Genomic DNA, 21241 nt, shown 5'->3' with positions numbered 1-21241 from the left:
TTTTTATCATTTAAAATGCAGCTGTTAATATTTAACATTTCACCTCTTGTGTTTAAGCTCATTTCTGAAAATAGCAAGAGCTTAACCTTCCTCAAGTTCAAAGTAACTGAAGGACAGCACTTCAACATCTGAACTGCCATAAGCACTGAGGTAACTTGAGGGAGTGATTTCCAACAGTGCATTTCTCAAGGGCAGGATGTCAGGGTTTGCTGTGACTCTGCAGAGCCCCGGAGGAGCTGTGGCTGCAGCACTGACCTGTAGAACCTGTTGGCCAGGCGGGTGCGGATGGTGTTCAGGTCGGTGGGATAGGCGATCACCGTGCAGTACTTGGGGTACGTGCACAGGTCCACTGGGCCAGCAAAAGCTGCTGAGATGTCTGGTGAAAAACAGCAACAACAGCAACACTTCACTGTCTGACCTCATTTTTGGCCTTGCAGTGCCTGAAGGAGCTCACAGGAAAGACAAAGACAGAGAATTTCCAAGGGCTGGAGGGACAGGAGCAGGGAATGGCTTCCCACTGCCAGAGGGCAGGGCTGGATGGGATACTGGGAATCAGGAATTGTTCCTGGGAGGGTGAGCAGCCCTGCCCAGACCAGCTCTGGCTGCCTCTGGATCCCTGAAGTGCCCAAGGCCAGGAGCATGGAGCACCCTGGGACAGTGCAAGGTGTCCCTGCCTATGGCAGGAACTGGATAGGATTTAAGGTCCCTCCCACCCCAAACCATTCTGGGATTCTATTTCAAAGCCTGTAGGTCCATGGCAAGTGAGCTGGGTGCTATAAAACCAATGATGTGTAAAATCATAAAGAGTACAGTACAACCACAAGGAACTGAACAGAAAAACATTTGCTTATTAAAGAACTTTATCACAAGGAAATTTTAAAGGATGCCATGGGTATTCCAGGCTGTTTATAAATGTAACATCAGGGAAAGCCACCTGAAGCTCAGCTCACACTCACCAAGAGTCATGAGCTGATCAATCCCACGGATAATCCTTTCACAGGCCTCATCACGGGACTTCATCCCCCACTCCCCCTCCTGGGGCTTGTACAGGAGCTTCTCCACCTCCTCCAGAGTCACAGACACACTTGCTCCTAATTCCTCAGGCTGATCAACTAAAGACAACAAAGTGGGGAAGGAGTGAGAACAGGATAAACTGTTGAGCACTCAGTTATTAAATAATTGCATGCTTGCAACTGATAAAAAATCCTTGCCTTGAAGTAGAGCTTAATGCTAAGGCTGTGGGGGAAAAAAACTACACAAAATGGATACAAACAGCAAAACGTTTTAATTTCTATTTTTCTGCAGTTTTGAATTAAGCTTATTATCCTTTTGACAGCTTACTCAGTAGCTACTTCCTCAGTATCTCCCAAAGTTTCCTCCCCCCTCCCAGCTGGTACTGAAAAAGTGAAATATTAAGACAAACCACAAATGCCACTCTTCTATTTACAAAAAATCTAGATTTGACCATCAACTTCATAAATTGTTGGCTGTAAACTATGTGCAGTAAGGATCTGCTGACTGGAAGTTATTTAATTTATGTTCTTTTTGCACCCCCTTGTATTATAGTATACTACAACAAATTCATAGTTTGAAACTTGAGATGTTCTTTGAAACCTGACATTTGGAAGTAGCAGGTTTTATTCCCTAAGTCAGAGCCACACATTTAAAGCATTTTTTTTCAAAATTCCTCTGGAAGATGCAAAAAGAAAAAACATAGGTATATTCAAATTATTTCACTAAATTTCAATCAAGACTTTAAGACAGGAATCACCTCAGGTGCACTACCTGCATGAAACAAAGGAACTGGAAAGAGGGAGAAGCACTTTAAGCTGTTTCATTAAAGGATTTCTACCTACCATTATCAGGGACTGGTTCCATGTCCCACGGGCTCAGCCTTTCAATTTCACCATTGTCCCATCTGATTCACCAAGCAAAAAATATAAAACAATAATTTAAAGCTACCTTGACTCAGAAATGTTCCCTTCAAGCATATTTAAATTTCAGCTATAAGCACATTTCAATTACAGCTATTTATAGGTATTGTCAAAAGACACTGTAAAAACATGGATATAAAGAAAAACACTGGTTTACAATCAGCACAAAGGAAACAATTCTTCATAATCAATTTCAAATTCAAATTGTGTTCCTGATTTTGGCTGTATGCAACTTACCCGATACATAAATCAATTTTACATAGCTTGTATCAAGAAGATGAAGAAGAAAAATAAGCTGCACTTTGGAAAAGTGAGATAACATCAAGGGGAAGATTTGAGAAAAATACAGGAGGGGATTTTTATTGCTGATCACAGCAGGAGTTGTGGAAGTCCATGGATTAAGGGAGAAGAGGAAATGAGGAATTTCATTTGCTAGCAGGAAAATTTATGGGGCAGAGGACATTAAGACAAAGAAAAGAATAAACATAAAATGAAGAAACTGAAATTAATTAAGGTCCAAGACAAAGCAAAAGCAACACAAGTGTTATTGATAGTTTTGGATATTTACTCTTATATTGAAGTATGAGGTGAGAACATCATTCTGAGACTCCTCCAAAACCCACCCATATGGGCAGATTTTTACATGTTTTTAAAAATCACATAAAATACCAATGAACTTTGCTATTTTCAAGGTTAAAAAAAAGTCTGACTGGATCAGCTTCACACCTCACTGACCCAGAGAGGCAGAAGTACCCTGTACAGATGGAGAGCTGGATCCTTCCTACAGTTGAGTTAATCCTTATGCTCCCAGTTTTATTTTTTATTACAAGCACAAAAACAAGTAGATCAGTTTGCAGTTACCAATTTCCCTCCAGAGCTTTGCAGCTTTGTCAGCAGTTTCCTGTCAGAGTTCTCCAAATTCCTGGGTCTACTTCTGATGCCTTAATAAACTCAGACATTTGATCTAATGCCTCCTAGTATTTATTTCAAGCCAAATGGAAACTGAAAAGATCATGCCCAGAGTATTTTAAAACTAAATCCCTGCTCTGGCAAGAGCAGCTCTCCACTGTTTTGGATTTCCCAATGCCATAGGAAAACTTGGATCATTCTTTGATTTTTATGAGCTAGGAGTCCTAAAGGTTGATCTGTTCAGTTCTCCTCCCCAGTTATTGTACAACACTTCACAAGTTGTTGATACTCACAAACGGATATATTCATAATTTTGCATGTAAGATTTTATCAAGAGTTTAGTACAGCTTAAGCCTCACTTAGTTCTGCTTAAGTTCCACTCATCCAGGTAATGCAACCTCATAATAACTGCTTCCACACTAACACCTGTTACTGTCTTGCCAATAAAATAACAAAAACATGGAAAATTATCTTCATTTATTTTCCATACAACAATAAGAGCAATAAACTGAAGTAAGTGTGAAAAAAAGAGCAACAGACACAGCCAGGTCACAAAACCTAAATACAGCTGCCAGACACTCCAGGTATTTTCATACACATCTTAGGATTCTGCTTTAGAAGAGCTGTTTGTGAGGCCAGGTAGAATAAAGTCCTTTTGGAAAAAGGATCTTTAGGAATACAGCATTCCTTCCTTCAAAGCAGCTCTAGACTTTTCTGCTAAAGGCTGGTGCATTAAAACACTGAAATATCCTTTAGGTCATACAGGAGAAAAGAGCCCAGGAAATTGGCACCAGGCTTTTGTTCAGAACTGGAAACCTGATTTGGAACCGGCCAAGAAAAATCCAAAGCCCACCTGAACTTGCTCCCAAGGAACATGGGTAGTACACAACAAACATGGAATGCATGGAATATGGAAGGGAAGGTAAGAGGCAAGAACTTCAACCTTGGAGTTACTTCCACCTTCCCACCAAGGAAAAGAAGTCAAGAGAGAAGACAAGCAGATGAGACAAGGAACCCAAACATGTAACAAAATCTTGGCAGTCTCACTGGATTGTCTATTAGCTATAAAATTTCCCTTCTTTGTGGTGAGCAATAGGTTCAAGAGCATTTGAGTGAAAAAGCAATTAAGAAGTGCTCCAACATGACCATTAAATGTACTGTATAAGACATGGGAACTATCTCTGGGCATGATGGAAATAGGAATATTGAATATTCACTGTTTATTCTCCTCACAGTCCTCCCCTGCTGGGGGAAACCAAACCAAGCAAAATCCTAGAATTATCCTTTCAGTGCCTAAAGGAGGTGACAAGAAGGCGGGAGAGGGACCTTCAAGGGCAAGGAGTGAAGGACAAGGGGAATGACCTTAAGCTGTAGTGGGGAAGGGTTAGATTAGATACTAAGAATTCTTGACTCTGAGGGTGGTGAGGCCCTGGCACAAGTTGCCCAAAGAAGCTGTGGCTACTTCATCCCTGGAAGTGTCCATGGTCAGGGTGTTTGGAGCTCTTTGTAACCTGAGATAGCAGAAGCTGTCCCTGCCCGTGGTAGAGAGTTGAAACAAGATGATCTTCAAGGTCCCTTCCAACCCAAACCATGCTGTGATTCTATTCCAGACAGCTTGGACAGAGCAGGACAAGGTCTGAAAACTGAAGTCCAGAGATATCTTTGTTTACCATTCCCCTCCTTTGAAATGAAGGCCTCTACTGATATGAAAAAGGGTGCCCAATGTGAAAGACAAAGTGTGAGGACTTGAGGCATAAGGACCTTGACCACAGAAGAGATTCAGCATCCCCAAACCAACTATCAGTACAGACCAATAATTAATGCTCACAGAAAACTGCATTGCTTGCTTTGTGGAAGGGACCCAGCATTACCCAGTACAGGAAATGTGAAGAGGTCAACAACTGCTTGTACCATATTACTACTCATTAACAAATTGCCACAAGTTATTACATTTCCACACTGGGCTACAGCAGCAACTCAAAACCATTACGAAATTACAATACCAGGAGTAAAATAATTTAAGTGAACAATTTATATATTCTCCTAGCAATGAGGCAATTGTGTGAGAGCAAAGGCACTCTGATAACATTGGAAATAAAGTCTTTTTGTACTCACTTGACACTGTAACACTGGAAATGACTGTCTGGGTACTGAGGCTGATAAGGCTCCTGACCCAGCACTGTCCCAAACCACCAGGCATCGTCAATAATGGAGCGGAACCTGTCGGCTGCAGCAAACACAGAGAATCTGCTGAGAGAAGGATTTCACTCTGTGGCTGCCACAGGCAATCAGAAAAACTTCTGATAAATTTACTGTTTAGATTCCTCTCCATAATTAAATTTCTAGACCCACTGACATGTAAGTAAAATAAAAAAGGGAACAGAACAGCCTGGATACATATTTGGTGACTGTATTTACATTTACTGCAGTCCCTCCAAGGTTCACATTTCTAACTCTTGCTTACAGGAGAACCCTCTGACCCTACAAACAGCACATGCAGCAATTAGCCAAGGACACATTTGTGATTTCAAAACTGTTCAGTCCAACACTCAGCAAACACTTACAGGCCTGCCAGTTCCTCTGCCGGGCTTCGTCGTAGAACTGACGTAAGATAAGGAAGTCGATAACATCTGGCATGTCATGGTATCTGGATAAAAAAATCATCACTCATGTGTGCCTCAGGGCTTTGGGAAGAAGAGAAACATATTCTTAAACACTCTTCAGGAAACTGGAACTGCACATACCTGATGGAAAATGATTTGTCTGTGTGCTTCCCAGTGGCATGATCTATAAAGGCAAGCTTGAGGCAACACAATGTGGGAGGACCAACTTCGTATCTAATTCCAACAATTTTTACCAATTCCTGATCCTACAGGTAAGAACAAACAGCTTCAACAAGTTTTATCTTGGGGACCATGCACAGAACTGTTAGTTTAACATGCATTAACCAACTGTACCAACATGCAAATGACTGAAATAAGATTTGAGATTTCAGTGGAAGGCTGTCTGCCAGCCTTAATATTTTAACACAGGTATTTCATCTGGCTTCCCGTAGAAAATTCTGAAGACAACCTGATAATTGCACACACTTCCCCCATAGGGAAATTATTAGTAACCTCACAAATCCATGTTTTGCAAACAGAATAATAAAACTCTTCAGTCACAGACTCTGTTATAAACCCACAGGACCTTCAGTGCAGACCTACCCTAAGCACCACTTTTCTCCACGGCTCCTTGTGTGGATTCAGTTCATAAATGTTATTTCTTCTCACTGCTTCAATGTAAGCTTCATGCCCTTGTCGGAAATATATCACCTAAAGAACACCCCAACAAGCCCAAACAGTCAATGTTATCTTGTATTTAGCAATTATAATAATCACAAGCATTGGGAGGTTTTAATCCATGTTCCTACCTCGTCCCCCATCTGAGGGACAAACGGGGACCTTCGGAGAGCCGTGTCCGTGATCCAGACTGGAGGGTGCCAGTCATAGGACAACTCTGAGTTCAGTGGTTGTGCTGCAGCATCAGCCTTCAGAAAATCAGACATAATGGACAGGAATTCTAAACAAACCATTCCATTTCAACTTGGCAGACAACAGCTTAACTTATAAAGGATTAATCCACAGCATTTCCAAACAGTATCAGCAGCATTCCCCCAAGGCTTTGTTTGAGTTGTAACTGTATTTGTAATTCCAATACTGAACATTCCTTTCCTATCTGGAGATTTGAGTGAGCAAGTCATTAATATGCAGGCCTTAGCAGAAAATTTTATAATTTAAATGACAGTCTCAGCACCCAATTAAAAATTATTCAAGCTGCAAGAAACTTTGATTTTACTCAGAAGAAAGTGAAGGGATGAAGAAAAAAAAACCAGACTAAATGTATCAAAATTACCCCAGGCTTAAGAAAAGCATTTGTTTGCTCCTTTATGAGAGGAAACAACTAACAGTAGCTATTGTAACTTTAAAAAGGGAATTAATTAAATCAAACTTAAAAAATTAGCAGCTTAAAAAAGAGAAATTATTGTAACTTACAAAAAAATTAAGGGCTCAACCTAAATATAAATAAAGCCACCATCAATGCAATGACTGTGTCCCCTAAGTATTAAAGCAGATAAAAAAACTAGACAGTTTAACAAACAAAAGTTACAGAGTCACAAAATGGTTCAGGTTGGAAGAGACCTCAAAGATCATCCAGTTCCACCCTTTCCCTGCCGTGGGCAGAGTCACCCTCCACTATCCCATATTGCTCCACACCCCAGTGTCCAACCTGGCCTTGGACACTTCCAGGGATCCAGGGGCAGCCACAGCTTCTATGGACAACCTGTCCTGGTGCCTCACCACCCTCAGAATCAGGAATCCCTCCCAAATTTCATCTAATCTAACCTTGCCCTCCTTCAGTTTAAAGCCTTCTCCCTTGTCCTATCACTCCATGCCCTTGGGACAAGTCTGATATTCTGTACTAGTATTTATTAAACACATTTCCCCTTTAACACCATCGACCTTGAGAACACTTTTCATTTGGAAAAAGAAAGTGCTTTCACTCAGAATGCAGATTCTTCCCTATAAATGAGCAGATCCCTCACTTAGGGAATGATATCAAATCAATTCCATGCACCCTGTGTGTGGTAACAGCAAGATCCTTGCCTAATGGCAGTTAACAATTTAATAGTTTCTAACACAAAGACCTAACTCCTAACAGATGTGATAATTGATAAATTATTCATGTTAATCATAGAAGTTTTGGAGTTTGTATAAACCAGAATACTTAAAATAAGAAAAGAACATGGACCTAGATAAAGGGAAATACATGATTAAACCCACTCTGTTTAAATCCCTCTGTTATGAATATTGTGTATACCAGTTTGTAAAAGAAAAAAAAAAAAGGGTTTTCCATAGTCTGAAAGGTTTTTTGCAGAATCAGATTTCCTGCCTTTGTGTAATCAATTGCAAACTATCTGCTAAAGATCAGACTTCCCACTTCTGTTTTCTATCTACCAAGATGGTTACATAACCAATTGTCCCAAGAGCTGTCCCACGAAGTTTGGAAGTTTCTCTGACCACCACTGCTTACCCTGCAGAATTACTACAACAAAACAATAACAATTATTGATTACTGCAAGGAAAACCGTACTATAAAAAGGGAGCTGCAAACCAAGTTGTGTGGAGGTGTGGAGTGGGCACTGACCCCTCACGCTTTCCCCAGCGTTGCTTGCTCTGTCTATATAAAATAAACCAATCCAAATTTTGCTGAATATCGAGACTTTGTTCCTCATTTATAACACAAAGAAATGAGCTGAAGACTGTGTAGAAGAAAATGAAAATGGTACCTCCTCCTGCTTTTTGGGTTTGGGTTTTTTCCTCCTCTTCCTCCTCCTCCTCTTGGGAGGAGAGGATTTCTCGGCGGATGCCTCCTCCTCGGAGGAGCTGCAGTAGCGCAGCGCTTTCCTGCGCGAGCCGCGCACCGGCGGCTGCAGGTTGATGCCGGCGTCCGCAATCCAGTCCGAGTACCTGCTCGAGGAGTCGCTGTGCAGAGAGGGCAGCAACACAAACACAACCTCTCACCACTGCACAACACTCAGCTCTCTCAGAAAATACCAGCAGATAGCAAGTGTCATAGAAAGCAACTTCAAAATCACTTTGCCCTACTGCAGCCATTAACTTACTTGAAGCTTAATGAATTTTTGGTAATTCAAAGCACGTTTCTTCAAACAACTAAAGTCTAGTTCTAAATTTTCTAAATTCCACAATTCTAAAATCAGTAATTTTATTCAAGAAAGTTGTGCAATGGAATTCTGGATTAATCAGGAGCCCTCCCTAAGGAACACAAGAACCAAATGCTGCTTGAATTTTTTACCCTTTTCCAAATCTCAACTACACATCCAGATTCTCTCGGAGTATTTTTCATTTCTAGTACTAGAGAACTCTAACAATATCTAAAATAGCCACAATGACTTGATTATAAACTTATTTATAACAGTTCTACATAAAACTAGAAACTTCTAAAAATTCAGATTCAAAAAAAAAAAAGAATTCCCAAATGAAATTGGGAAAAAAATTTCCAAACAAAATCTTTCAAAACCTCCAAACCCAGACCAAAACACACTACAGAAATATTCCAGACTCTCATCTTTGACATGTGGCAAAAAAAGAAGAGAGACAGAGTTACATTAAAAAATTGGTGAAATGGAATAGTAAATAACAATCCAATGTGTCAATGAAGTATATTAATTATATATGATTATTACTTATAGGATTATTATCATTATCATATTATCACATCTGAAGCACAACAGAGCTTTCATACAGCTCCTAATTTGTCAAAATTCAAGTAAAACTCATTATGGGATGTGTTTTTTCACTTTACCTAGAACTATTACTGTTGCTTTTCTTGTCACTTCTCCACTCTTCCTCTTCATCAGATGAACCAGAACCCTCACTCTCTTCAGCTTCCTAAATTTTAAAAATACATACTCAAGCCAAACCCATGTTTTAAGGGTCTGAAACTTAAAAATACGTGGTCCATATTATCAAATTTAAAAGAAGTTTGGTAAAGAGTTGTTAAAATGGAAATCAAAGTAATCAGGTCAGGTAAAGTACATAATAAAATCTGACTGACAGGGAAGACTTTACATCACAAAAGGAACAGATCAAGAAAAACAATCACATCTCTCCACACACAAGAGGATATTCTGTCACTGTCGTGTTTTTTTTTCATTAGTTATGCAAGTTGAGGGATTTTTTTACCCTCTCCTTTTAGTATCAACTGATTGACCAAGTACTAATGCATGTATTTAAATACAACACTAAATAGTAGAGTTACATCAAAATATACTATGATTTTACTAATTTCCTGATTGTTGCTCATCAGCTATTTGCATTAATATAATGCTTTAAATGTGTTTTTCATAACTGAGTCAGTATGATACACAGCTCATGTGTCAACTTGTATGTTGTCAAGCAAAGAAATAAAAGGAGAAAACCATGAGATTTCAATTGTAGCTTCAAATGTTTGAATTAGTCCAGCTGACTGTCATTTTCAGAGTAACAAAGCAAAGAGTCCTCTCACTAAAACCTGCTCATACTCTGTGTAGATGATACACTACAACAACAAAGTTCAATACTCACTGTACTTTACATTCAATTTAAGTCATTTATTATTTTACAGCCACACTGAAATTCTTTATTAAGAAGCAAGGAAGGAGAGGAAATTTCCAAGGGATACCATTCCCCATCTTACTTGCAAGATTTCCTAATCTCCTGAATGTGCTCCCTTTTGTTTGCTGCTCTTCATTAACAAAGTGACTGCTCCAACAAGTCTGAGCTGTGACCCCTCCACTTCTCCCTTTCTCACTTAAAACTTATTTCCTTGTGGGCAAGGCAAGGCAAGGGCAGTCCAAGCAGTCCTGTCACCCATTTATAGTCTGATAACACATCAGACACAAACAAAAAGCTCCTGCTACCCACAAAGCAAAAATTTAGCAAAATTTCCACAGAAAAATATTAAAACCCATTCAAACTCCAAATGTCATATGAAGCCAACCAACTGTCCATCAGATTTTTGCCTTGGGCTGGATTTGGTTTAGAAGATTCTCAGCAAAACTAGTTGAACAATTTAGAAACTGACAGGAACTACTGTCTTTAACAAAGCAACACAACAGGTTTGAGAAGTGCTAACGATGATGCTTAAAGAAATACTTTCTTTGGAAAAGGAAGGTGTATATGAAATTTCATTTATTGAGCTATTCAGGCTCAGTCCACACTCAGAAGAGAACTCACCTGCTCTATCAAGCCAAAGCAGTTGTCCCTCTCCTCCTCAGAGGACTCCAGCTGCTCAATGTTCTTCCGTGTTCTGTAGTTGGAATATTTCCGTCTGTGCAATCGACGCTTTGACTGGATTAATGAAGACTCAGAGTCACTCTAATTTATAAAGAGGGGAAGAACAGGAATTAAATAAAAATATTTATCTGGCAATTTTTTATGAGGGGTAAAAGGGTGGCTAAAAGCACCTGAATTTTTGCATTCTGCTGGATGCAAAAACTGAAACAGCATTACAAAGTTAAAATTCCCTTTCACAAGAAATAATTTTCATGTAAACCCAAAGTTTAAAATTTGCTGTTCCAAATTTAAGATTTATTAGTTGTTCTAAGAAACTGCTCTTTATAAAGCTACTGTGACAGCTCCATTCACATCACCTAATAAATGTATTTACAAAATCAAGATATTAACTGCCTACAGTGTGCAATTATAAAAGCAGAGAATGGTTTGGGTTGGAAAGAACCTTAAAGATCATCTTGTTTCAAACCCAACTCCTCTCAGTAAAGGGGATCATGCTGTAGAATTCTTGTTTCAAATTGTTTTGTATTTTAAGACACAGCAAATCAGGCAACAAGCTTATAAAAACAGCACAGTAACCATTTCCTTCTTGGCAATCTCTCCCACAGAACAGGTAATGAAAAAAGCACTTGAAAGGAGGGAAGTCTGAAGAAGTTTCCCCTCACACAAAATAATCTAAAGTAAGATGACAAGGAACAGCAACATAAGCTGTGATTCCCCAAGTACAGGACCTTGAATTGAGTGCTCCCAGTGCTTTAGAAGGACTTGCAGTAGCTGTGTAACTGCAGTCAAACCAGAACAGCCTGAAAACCATCCTGCCTTTTAAAATCACTCCCTAATACCTCACATAGAAGCAGGCAAGACTGAAAGCAAAAAGAATTCCAGGTATTTATAAAAATAAATCAAACCTTGTCCTGCAATAATTGGGAGCTGAATCATCAGGGTCCTTGGAAGACCATACCAGAAACCTCTGCTTTCATTTTCTAACCACCACTTGCCCTTGGGTACAGAATGCTCACTTTCCCAGAAGCTGCCACATACCTTTTCCAGTGACTCAAATGACTTTTTCTTCTCTGTTGCATAAAGCTCTCTCTCTTCTTCCCCTTTTGCAATCCGATATTCTTCCTGTTTCCTACAAGAAAGCCATGAAAATCTAATTCTACATCTGTTTTGACAATGCTGGTATCTTTAAGGGATCTCTCTCTCACACTCAATTCCATTCCATTTGAAATTTCAGATGTTATTGTTGCTCAATTAATCTAAACCATCCTATCATTTCCAGGTAAAAAGTATGGATGCTAAAAAATCTTCCTTCCAAACATCAAAATATAATCTACATTTTCAACCCACATTTTTCCATTTGCAATCAATCTATCTCCTAACACTGGAAATGCTTCTTAAAACCCTTAGAGATGTGGTAGCATCTGTGGCTTTAAAAAGATGTTCAGCTATTAATTCTCCTTCTCACAGGTGAATACTGATAGTAGTTTTGAAAGCAATTGGTTTAGCATTTCAAGAGATTACAATTCATCACCTCCAAAAGTCTTGCAGAGAGCACAATCTCACCCAACTCCTACAGGTTGAATTCATTTCCATGGATCACTTATTTTGGAGAAAGCAAGAATCTAGGTGACCTAGATGGCCTGGAGATGACTTAAAAATTGAAATTGAAATAAATTGATAAATAATACAAATTGAAATAGGCGAGAATCATTCAAGTGGACAACTTCCCTTTTTTCTCACTGAATGGACCTTACAATTATGAGTTTTTAGCACATCTGCCCACAATGCTGAACTATTCCAACAGCATCCATTCTACCTTTGGTGTAACAGAAATCCATTTAGACAAACCAAGCTGCTGGGCTGTTCTTAGTACTGCATTAAGTCGTAGCTTTTATATTTTTCCAGAGTACAACTCTGAACTCCATGTAGTTCTCTTCACATGTTGGTCAGACTAAATAATCCTTCTGGGCCTGGAAACTAAGGTCACACCAGCTGCCTTAGGCCCTGAAAACTATAAACAAAAGTGAACTGGGGGAGGGGGGGGACAACAAGCAAATCAGGGGGATATGACTTCATTGCCTGAAGCTGTAATTGGACAATTAGCCTCTGATATGCAAACAGACCAAACTTGTATCTGTCTGAAAAGCTCGTGACCATCAATCACCCACTGTGGGCACAGCCTCTGCCAGACTCCTGCACTGCTCTGACAGCCCTTTAGTAAATACCCACTTTACTCCCTAACTCTGGCAACCTCTGCTGCAGGTAGAGAGAGCTGCTCTGTCAGGCTGCAGACAGACCTGAGCAAGCTGGGGGGGATCTCAGGCACCACCACCCTGCGCCTCCAGGCCTGCAGGTCCCTCTCGGTGGCCATCTGGCTGCGCGGGGCGTTCTGGTGCATCTGCCGCACGCCCTCCACCTGCCCGCTGCGCCGCAGCCCGATGTTGGGCGGGGACTGGATGTCCAAACTCGGCCTCCTGAAAGCTGAAACACACAGAGCAAAACGGTTCTGCCACGCTGCAGGGAGCTGGAAGCTCAGAGTTTCTTGATACGAGATTAAAAAAAAAAAAGATGGCGGTATTTTTATCTCTGAGTACGTGACTTGTAACCTTCACGGGATTATGTGTCTTGTAGAAAACACAGATTACACAAAGTACTTTTAAAATGGGCATTTCTGCTGCTGTTTTCACAGAATAAGAATGTCAGAGTCATTTAGTCTGTAAAAGACCTCCAAGATCCAGCATTTGGCCAATGACCACCTTGTCAACCAGATCAGAGCACTGAGTGCCACATTCCAGTGGTTTCCCAAACACCTCACAGGGAAAGGAATTGTGTGTGACAGAAGGGTTCTTCTGAACTGTTTCAGACAGCTCTGAGGCCAGTGAGGCTCTAAAAAGCACTTTTCCTAGAGCTGAGCACATATAATTACATATATAATCATATAAGAAAATACATATTTTTCATCTATATCATATAATTACATAATTAAAACTACAAAGACACAGCTTATGAAAGTGTCCTGTTTAAATCTGTAAAGAAGGGACAGGGGAAACCAATCTGAATAATGGCACAATAGTTTGCATAAAGTAAGGAATGGAAAATAACTTATATTGGCAAACTATTGCAAAAAATTATATTTTACATGTTATTAATTACTTTTTCCTTTTAAATTTCCTTTTAAAGTGAATTTCCTTTTAAATTAATTTCCTTTTAAAGTGAAAGGCTTTGTAATTTAATCACAGGAGCAGCAGTGTTTTAATGACTTAAAATAACCAGGTATCACAATGTTAGAAGAATCTCAAAACTACACTGAAGTTAAAACCTGTTTCAGAATTCACAATAAACATGGAGACAGAACAATTACAGAAGAAATTTTCAGCAGTCCTAACCTCTCCTGGGTGTTCCCTCCCCGTTTTGGGGGCCACTTGGAGCAGATTCTTGATCAGCCCCGGTTCTCTGATCCTGCTCCAGCTGCAGCTGTCTGATCATCCCATCCAGAATGCTGGGCTCCAAGCCTGGCTCATCCTGGTCAACTGTCTGCTGGCCAATCACCTGCTCAACAACTTCTCCATCACCTTGCAAGTGTAAAACAGAGCAAATGAATGAAATCATTCTAATTATTTATTGCAAGTAAGACATTTATGGAATGTACAGTCAAATGGTTTGTGAACATCACTGCCCACAGAAAAGAACTGCAAAACCCATCTGAACAACTGATTTTTTTTTTTTGCTTGTTTAAATTGTGTTCACTGTAAAACCTTCCAGCAACTTTAGTGAACATAAATACAAAATACCAAGTGAAAAAAAGGCATTTTTAAATTGCTGATGCCCCCTTAGGAACTAGAGCATAACCTACTTCTGAATGTAGAGCTTTAGTGATATTCTTACTTGTTGCTACATATCCAAGCTGAGGAATCAAATGTTCATCTGCACAATTCTCTCTTCCTGGCACCAATCTTTGATATTTTGTGGGATGAGGGTTTCCATCCACATCCACTAAGAAGGGAGGGGGCATGAGGTGAGGAGCCTGCTGAGTCTGCTCATCCAGCACGTAGTTGTTGGAGTCTCGGATCAGCGGCCGATAGTCAGTGTGGAAGAACATCTGATCAGGAATCTAAAAGGAAATTTTATTTTTATGTTAGCAAGGAAAAAACAATATGCCAAAGAACAAAGTAGTAAAGTCTCTAAAATCTACTTAAAGGCAAAAGAAAGGGCAAGTTCCCAATCAGAAGATTTATGTGTAACTTCAGTTAAGCTGGATGGGTGTTGCAGTACTGTAACTTTCAATAGTGCTTTTGCAGGCAATAAAATTCTTTCAAAAAACAAAAAGTTGAGGTAAGTTGATGCAGAAGTACTGTTTTACAATTACAAATATTTATCTCTCACTCTGCAATTTCTCCCCACAATTACCAGAATCACAGAATATTCAGAGTTGGAAGGGGACCTACAAGGACCACCAAGTCCAGCTTGTGAGCGGCCCCTACGTTTCCTTGCAAGGAAATCTTTGGCTAAAACTGAACATCAGCTCTCAAAGTTTTCCTAATCATGATTTCTTTATTAATCTAGATCCACCTGAAGTTTTTTTTCTACAACTGAGTCCATAAGGCTGAAGGAAAATGGTTACATAATTATGATATCACAGTCAGAACGTTTGCTTCCAGCAGCAATGGGGAAAAAGTTTCAATTTTAGCTGAGAACGTACAGCAAGGAAAAAATAATTCTTTAAAATGACACACATGGAACTAGCATTGCAACCTGAAAAACATGGGTGGGGGGGGAAGTGAAGAAAAGAAGAAATGTGTATTGATCATAACAAAAAGGAAGTAGGCTGACAAATTGAAAAATTTAGGATAGGATAAATTCAGACATCCTACTCACATTTTTCTACTATTTCAAAATCCACAGCATTGGATCAATAATTTGCTTTTGCTTAATTTAATCAACTACAGTGCATTTGGGCTTGAGTGAGGAAAGGCCTAAAGAACTGCAAGATAAACCAGCATAAATGAGAAACAGAAGAATTTTTGAGGTTGAACAATCAATGTGAATTAGCTGCCTCCAAGATGAAAATATATTCCAGGAACATTCTTGGGAGCTACTCCCATGGGAATGTTAAGACATTGGTTTTTTTCTGCTGTGCCAGAATCATGTAAGCAAGACAATTTACAGACATCAAGGAATCCATTATATCTAGATCCTTTAATCACACAAATTATTTCTTACATATGAACTTTTAAATTAATTAATGTAATAATGTAATTTCAGTTAGAAGCTCAATACAGAAATCTGACAATAAGCTGAACTTACCTTTTCATAAGGCCTGCTACAGCCAAAGCCAAATATCAGCAGATGTCCATGAGAATCTGTGCATGCAAAATGCTGCCCATCTGGGGAAAATTTACAGTCAAAAACAGCTCCATGTCCCTGGCCTTCAATCTGGATTGAAGGAAAAAAAAATTCAAGATTATTTGACCATTTTTTCAGAGCAAACCATAAGCATCAAAATGTAATTACTCTATCCAAAGCCATCATGCATTTCCCTAAAGTACCTCCATTTAGGCACAAATAATTTTGTTACTTCAGTGTATCTCTTTTCCTTTTGAAATTAAGTCCTGAACCAATTCTAAAAGATGCACTAGAGGGTATGAAAAGTTACTGTGAACAAAATGTAGAAATAAACATGTTTTTCTGAAGCTTTTTTGCTATTAGCACACTACTTGAAATAAACTGGAGCTAATATAGAGTGATTTTGTTGAACAACTTTCTAGACAAATCCAGAGAATTTAAGAACTTAAAAATTAAAGAAAGCTCTTTGCTGTTGATTGACCAGGGGAAAAAAACAAAAACAAAAAAGGATAAAAATTTTACATGAACATTAGATCAGAATCTCAGTCTCAGAGAAAGTAACCTAATTTAAAGTGTTAACAGTGAGCTGTCAAATGGAGCCCTCAAGCACTGTGCCAATGGATATTAAGATTATAATTTTTAAGACTGTAAAAAATACAAGAATCTGTCCACAAGTGTCTTGAAACAATAGCCTCAAACAAAGCCTTTCACATGGCACCTCACCTCAGCTGAGGAAAACAATTAATGTGAATGAAGTGCACAATGATCTTCAATAGCAAAGAGTGGAAAATCTGCAATAATCAGGAAATTCAAAGGTAAAAAGCCCAAATGAAAAAAAAATTAATAAATTTTGCTGGTTAAGGTTTTTCTGTTTGGTTATTTGTGGGTTTTTTTTTGCTTTGTTTTGTTTTTTTTTTTTCCCTAAAGGTATAGGGGTGTGAGTGTTAGTGGCAATTCCTTAAGCTGGTAGTGAACACTGCTGAGTGCTGAGAACAGAAGGTGTTTAAAGCAGCTCTTACCATGTTAAAATAATGCTTTGTTTTGGTGCCTTTGGTGATGTCCCATATGAAGATGTTGCCATCATGACCTGCAGAGAGCATTATCCTGCAATCAAAGGGATGGGTCTCCAAGACAAACACCTCATCTGCATGGCCCTGCAATTCCAAATTGCACATCACAGGGAGACAAGGAAAATCCACATCAGCAGGATATTCACAGCAGAGCCCAAAGCCTTTGCTGTCCAAGAAATTAAACCCCAGGGAGCCACAAAGATTTGAACATTCCAAAGGTAAAAATTTTCTAGGTTCAAGCAAGAGCTGTAGAAATATGAAGCTTTTGCCAAAGGATGGTGGATTATTCAATGGGCAAGTTACTGCACAAAAATTGTATTTATTCCACATTTATTTGTTCTTTTATTTACAGGGAAAGTTCTAGGCAGGAGGAGGCAGCAAATTTTGGTTAAAATAATTCCAAGACACACCACATTTGCTGTACCATCTATACAGAGCTTTCAAGACTAATTAGCCCTAATTATAAATTCAGCATGCACATGTCACTGAAATCCCAGGAAAATCTTCCAAAAGTAAAGAAAATTCCATACCACCAAGTCATGGAGCAACTGCCCTGTACTGGAATTCCAAACTTTGAGCAGGTGATTATTCACAGCAGTAACAACATAGTTGTCATTCTGGTTCCAAGCTATCATGGTTACTTTAGGCTTCATGAATTTGTCTTCTTCTGCACAAATGTCACTATTTTCAAAAAGTCAAACAGGTCAGAGGTGTATTTTATATTTTAATTAGTAAATTTTTATATCAATTTACAGTAACCTGTTTCCCTGTGTTAATAATCAGACAACAGTAAGGAAGTGAAGAATTAAATTTGGGTTGAAACTTTTGTCCACAAAATCCTTCATTTAAAGGAAACCTGGATTTTTAAATTTTAAAGGACTTGATAATCTCTTTCCCATCTGAGAGGCACAGCAAAAAGGCTTGCCTTTTTCATGGAATCTTGGCTCCTCTACAGTTAGAATCCTAACATAAATCCTTTAAAATTTTGGACTTTTTACAGTCAGCTTTTCCAAGTAACTGAATCCCAAGCCAACCTCTACATTAGCTAAGCATTTTTTCATGAGTCCAAACAGAAATACAGTAAAGATAACATTTTGTTTTAACCTCAATCTATTTCCTTATTCTCTCCCCAAAATACATTTAGAGGATACTTTAACACTGCCCCTCACCCTTTCAGTCAAGCAAAGGAGTAAGTTTTCCTTGAAACACCTCCACATGGGATTATCTTTATTCCATTCAAGCAGAGGCCTCTCCTACAAAGACTCTCAACTACACAGCCACAGCCAAATCTCAAATATTAATAACTCCTCCTTTGTAAAATCTGGTTTCTTTCATGGTCTTTTTCATCACAGGAGAAGTCCAAAGTCACCCTCGAATCAAGTAATGTGCCCCAGGTTTGGCTTTTCATTTAACCACCTACAAATCATTTAATTAAAATCTCATTTAATCACCTACAAATAATTTCTGTTTGGTGTCTGTGGAAGCTTACTGAGCTTCTGTACTCCTGTAAATCATTCCCCCTTCGGGTTTACCCAGCACATAATATCCTGATTTTTATCTCTAATAACATTATTCAGACTGAGTGCCATCAGCATTTCATTGATTCACTTTTTTGAAAGCAGAAAATGGCAAGAGCCAGCAAGATCAGCCCTTGAGCAAAGCCACCTATTCCATGTCATAACCTCTCCTGCAAATAGGTCACCACCTACTTTATTTTTACTAATCTAAAAATATTTCTCCCGTGACACACCAGGTGTCAGACTGAAACCCAGATAAAGGTAGATTCTTTCTGTTCACTTTTTTCTCTGAGAAGAGGCAATAAGATTAATTTGTACAGAATACATCTGAGAGCTTTATGAACACTTTGGAATTTATGAAAGCCCAGACTCAAATTCAGCAATTATTACATCACCAGAACACTCAATTCACCCCCTCCCAAGAGCACAGAACTTGGCCAGAATCTTGCTCTCACTCTCACATTTGAGTAATTGAGTTTTTCAATCCTTCTGAATTTACACAAAAGAAAGCAAGGAATGAACAGTTCACCTACCCCAGCAGTCGATCAGACATATCCAACAAAATGCTTCTCCACTCTGCTTGCTCGAAACGCCAGATCCGAGCTGTCCCATCTCTGCTGCCACTTATGAACCTGTTCAAATTTCATTCATTTACCTTCCAAAAAATTTGCTTCAAAGTATGTTTAGGGTTTTACACACCACCACAACAAAAATTTTGCACTGGAAGACTGATAGAAATTAAATCTTCAATTTGTGTTCAAGAGAATTCTTTCCATTTAATTTCATTCCAGAAAACCAAGAAAGAGTTTTTCTGAACTGGAAAACTGAGTGAAGTTGTCAAAATATGAAGAACAGAGAAGTAAGTTACAATTAATTCACAAATCTGTCCTCAACTCATCCTCAGTGCAGGAATTTAATGTACTTTAAGTAACTGCAGATTTTTTAGATACTGAAGTAGAGGCAAGAACAAATCAGATAAAAAGGTTCTAATTTATTTTTGGCCATTTTCACTGCCTTTTTCCTATTTCCTATATAATACTCAGTGAAATTGAAAGGAAAGGAGGAGGAAAAGGAGATTTATGAGGCCACAAACACAGAAGGTACATTAAAAAGTGGTAAAATTCCTCCACGTAAACAGAATTCCATCCAGGACAAAAATCATCTAACACAGATTAACAGAAAGCTGGAACAGCTGAAGCTTAATTATGCTCCTGCATCAGTCCAAATTTTCCCTTCTGGGTTCTAAATAAGTAGATATTTCTTTTTGGGAACATCCTGTAATAAATTCTAAATTCCAAAAGTATGTATTTTCTGTTTGTATTTCAGCATCTTTCAACATACCTGTCCCCACCATTAGAAAACTGAATGCTGTCAACTTTGTCCTGTAAAAAAAAAAAAAAAAAAAAAGGTTATAAATTTTGTTTTTTAAACAGGAAATATGTTTTTTGACAATTCTGAGTTTAGTAAAATCTGAAATAATAATAAAAAAAAAAGTTGTGTAATTTCTAAGGGTTTTAACTGCAAAGCAAACCAAGCCCAAACACTTCCTAGAATTCACTAAACATTAATGTATTAAAATACATTTTTTAAAAACTGCCTGAATTAAATATGAAGAATTAAAAGATTAAATAATCTGGTTGACAACTGAATCATATTTAAATATAAATTCCCAATACCATAACTCAACTATAACAGTGAGGAATCTGTTGTTCCTACTCCTACTTACACTTTCCTTAAAAAAACAAATAACTATTCATTTTTACCACAACAAAAACTGCAGGAAAAGTAAATACCACACTTGGTCTCAAAGTGGAAAAGTCTCCTCTACATAAAAAATAAGTACTGATCAAGCCTTATCAATGCAACAAAAATAAAGTTAGATTTTATTATAGTACAGGAAGACATTAATGCAAGCAAAATTAATTAAGAGCATGCTAAAAACCCACTCATAAAATCATCTTGTGACTTCAATGCTGCTTCAAATGACTAATTAACTAATTACTTACAGCATGACTTTCCAATTCAGCTATTTTCTCAGGTGTTTCAGAACCAAAAAAATACATCCTGATGACGTGGTCAGTGCTGCCAGTTGCTAAAAACATACCACCTGTAAAAATCAAGCAATAATTAACCTGCTGTGGAAGAAATTAAAGCAGGTCACCATCATTTCTCAGAGGCCTGGTTTAAATGAAAAAACCCCATAACTATTTGAAGAGTGGCATACTTTTTTATGCTCTTCCACTGACACACATATGTGGAAGGAAATCCCTTTCTTGCCCCAGAAAGTGCTCTCAGCCATAGTAAAAATAAATCAGTGTTACAAAGATTTTAAAATACATCATTAGGGCAGCAATAGAAGTTTTAACATTAAATTGCACAGAGAAGCTCTCCACAGTGGGGAATATGGCTCTAGACAATCAGAATTATGTAGATGACTCTCACTTCAGTCTGTGCCTCATTTGTGCAAGTGAACTGCATCAAAATTAGGTTGAAATGTGAGTAAACCAGTCAAACACCAGTGTAAGCACAGTATTTAGCTGTGGTGGCAAAAATTTCAAGATCTGCCTCTAAGTGCTGTCAAAAAAAACCAAACCCAAACACGCAAAATGTTAAAAAAACCTCCCAACACA

At 38.5% G+C, this 21241-nt stretch overlaps 1 protein-coding gene across 1 annotated transcript in view; it reads right to left on the bottom strand.

Moving 5' to 3' along the window:
• The window catches only part of BRWD1 (bromodomain and WD repeat domain containing 1), a 42961-nt gene that overhangs the window by 13567 nt on the left and 8153 nt on the right, over positions 1-21241 (bottom strand). The window contains exons 11-31 of the mRNA XM_056482056.1: positions 20618-20718; positions 19953-19993; positions 19145-19243; positions 17625-17775; positions 17044-17178; positions 15986-16114; positions 14567-14792; positions 14068-14253; positions 12979-13162; positions 11720-11810; positions 10622-10762; positions 9210-9295; positions 8173-8368; positions 6256-6372; positions 6050-6157; positions 5588-5712; positions 5408-5490; positions 4959-5070; positions 1857-1918; positions 957-1112; positions 256-376 (exon numbers count right to left, since the gene is read on the bottom strand). Coding sequence (XP_056338031.1) covers positions 256-376; positions 957-1112; positions 1857-1918; positions 4959-5070; positions 5408-5490; positions 5588-5712; positions 6050-6157; positions 6256-6372; positions 8173-8368; positions 9210-9295; positions 10622-10762; positions 11720-11810; positions 12979-13162; positions 14068-14253; positions 14567-14792; positions 15986-16114; positions 17044-17178; positions 17625-17775; positions 19145-19243; positions 19953-19993; positions 20618-20718 — 2650 coding nt within the window. The remainder of the gene's footprint in view (positions 1-255; positions 377-956; positions 1113-1856; positions 1919-4958; positions 5071-5407; positions 5491-5587; positions 5713-6049; positions 6158-6255; positions 6373-8172; positions 8369-9209; positions 9296-10621; positions 10763-11719; positions 11811-12978; positions 13163-14067; positions 14254-14566; positions 14793-15985; positions 16115-17043; positions 17179-17624; positions 17776-19144; positions 19244-19952; positions 19994-20617; positions 20719-21241) is intronic.

This window comes from Oenanthe melanoleuca, chromosome 1 (assembly GCF_029582105.1).
Source record: "Oenanthe melanoleuca isolate GR-GAL-2019-014 chromosome 1, OMel1.0, whole genome shotgun sequence".
NCBI classification, from domain to species: Eukaryota; Metazoa; Chordata; class Aves; order Passeriformes; family Muscicapidae; genus Oenanthe; species Oenanthe melanoleuca.
This window is presented reverse-complemented; position numbering and strand designations above follow the sequence as displayed.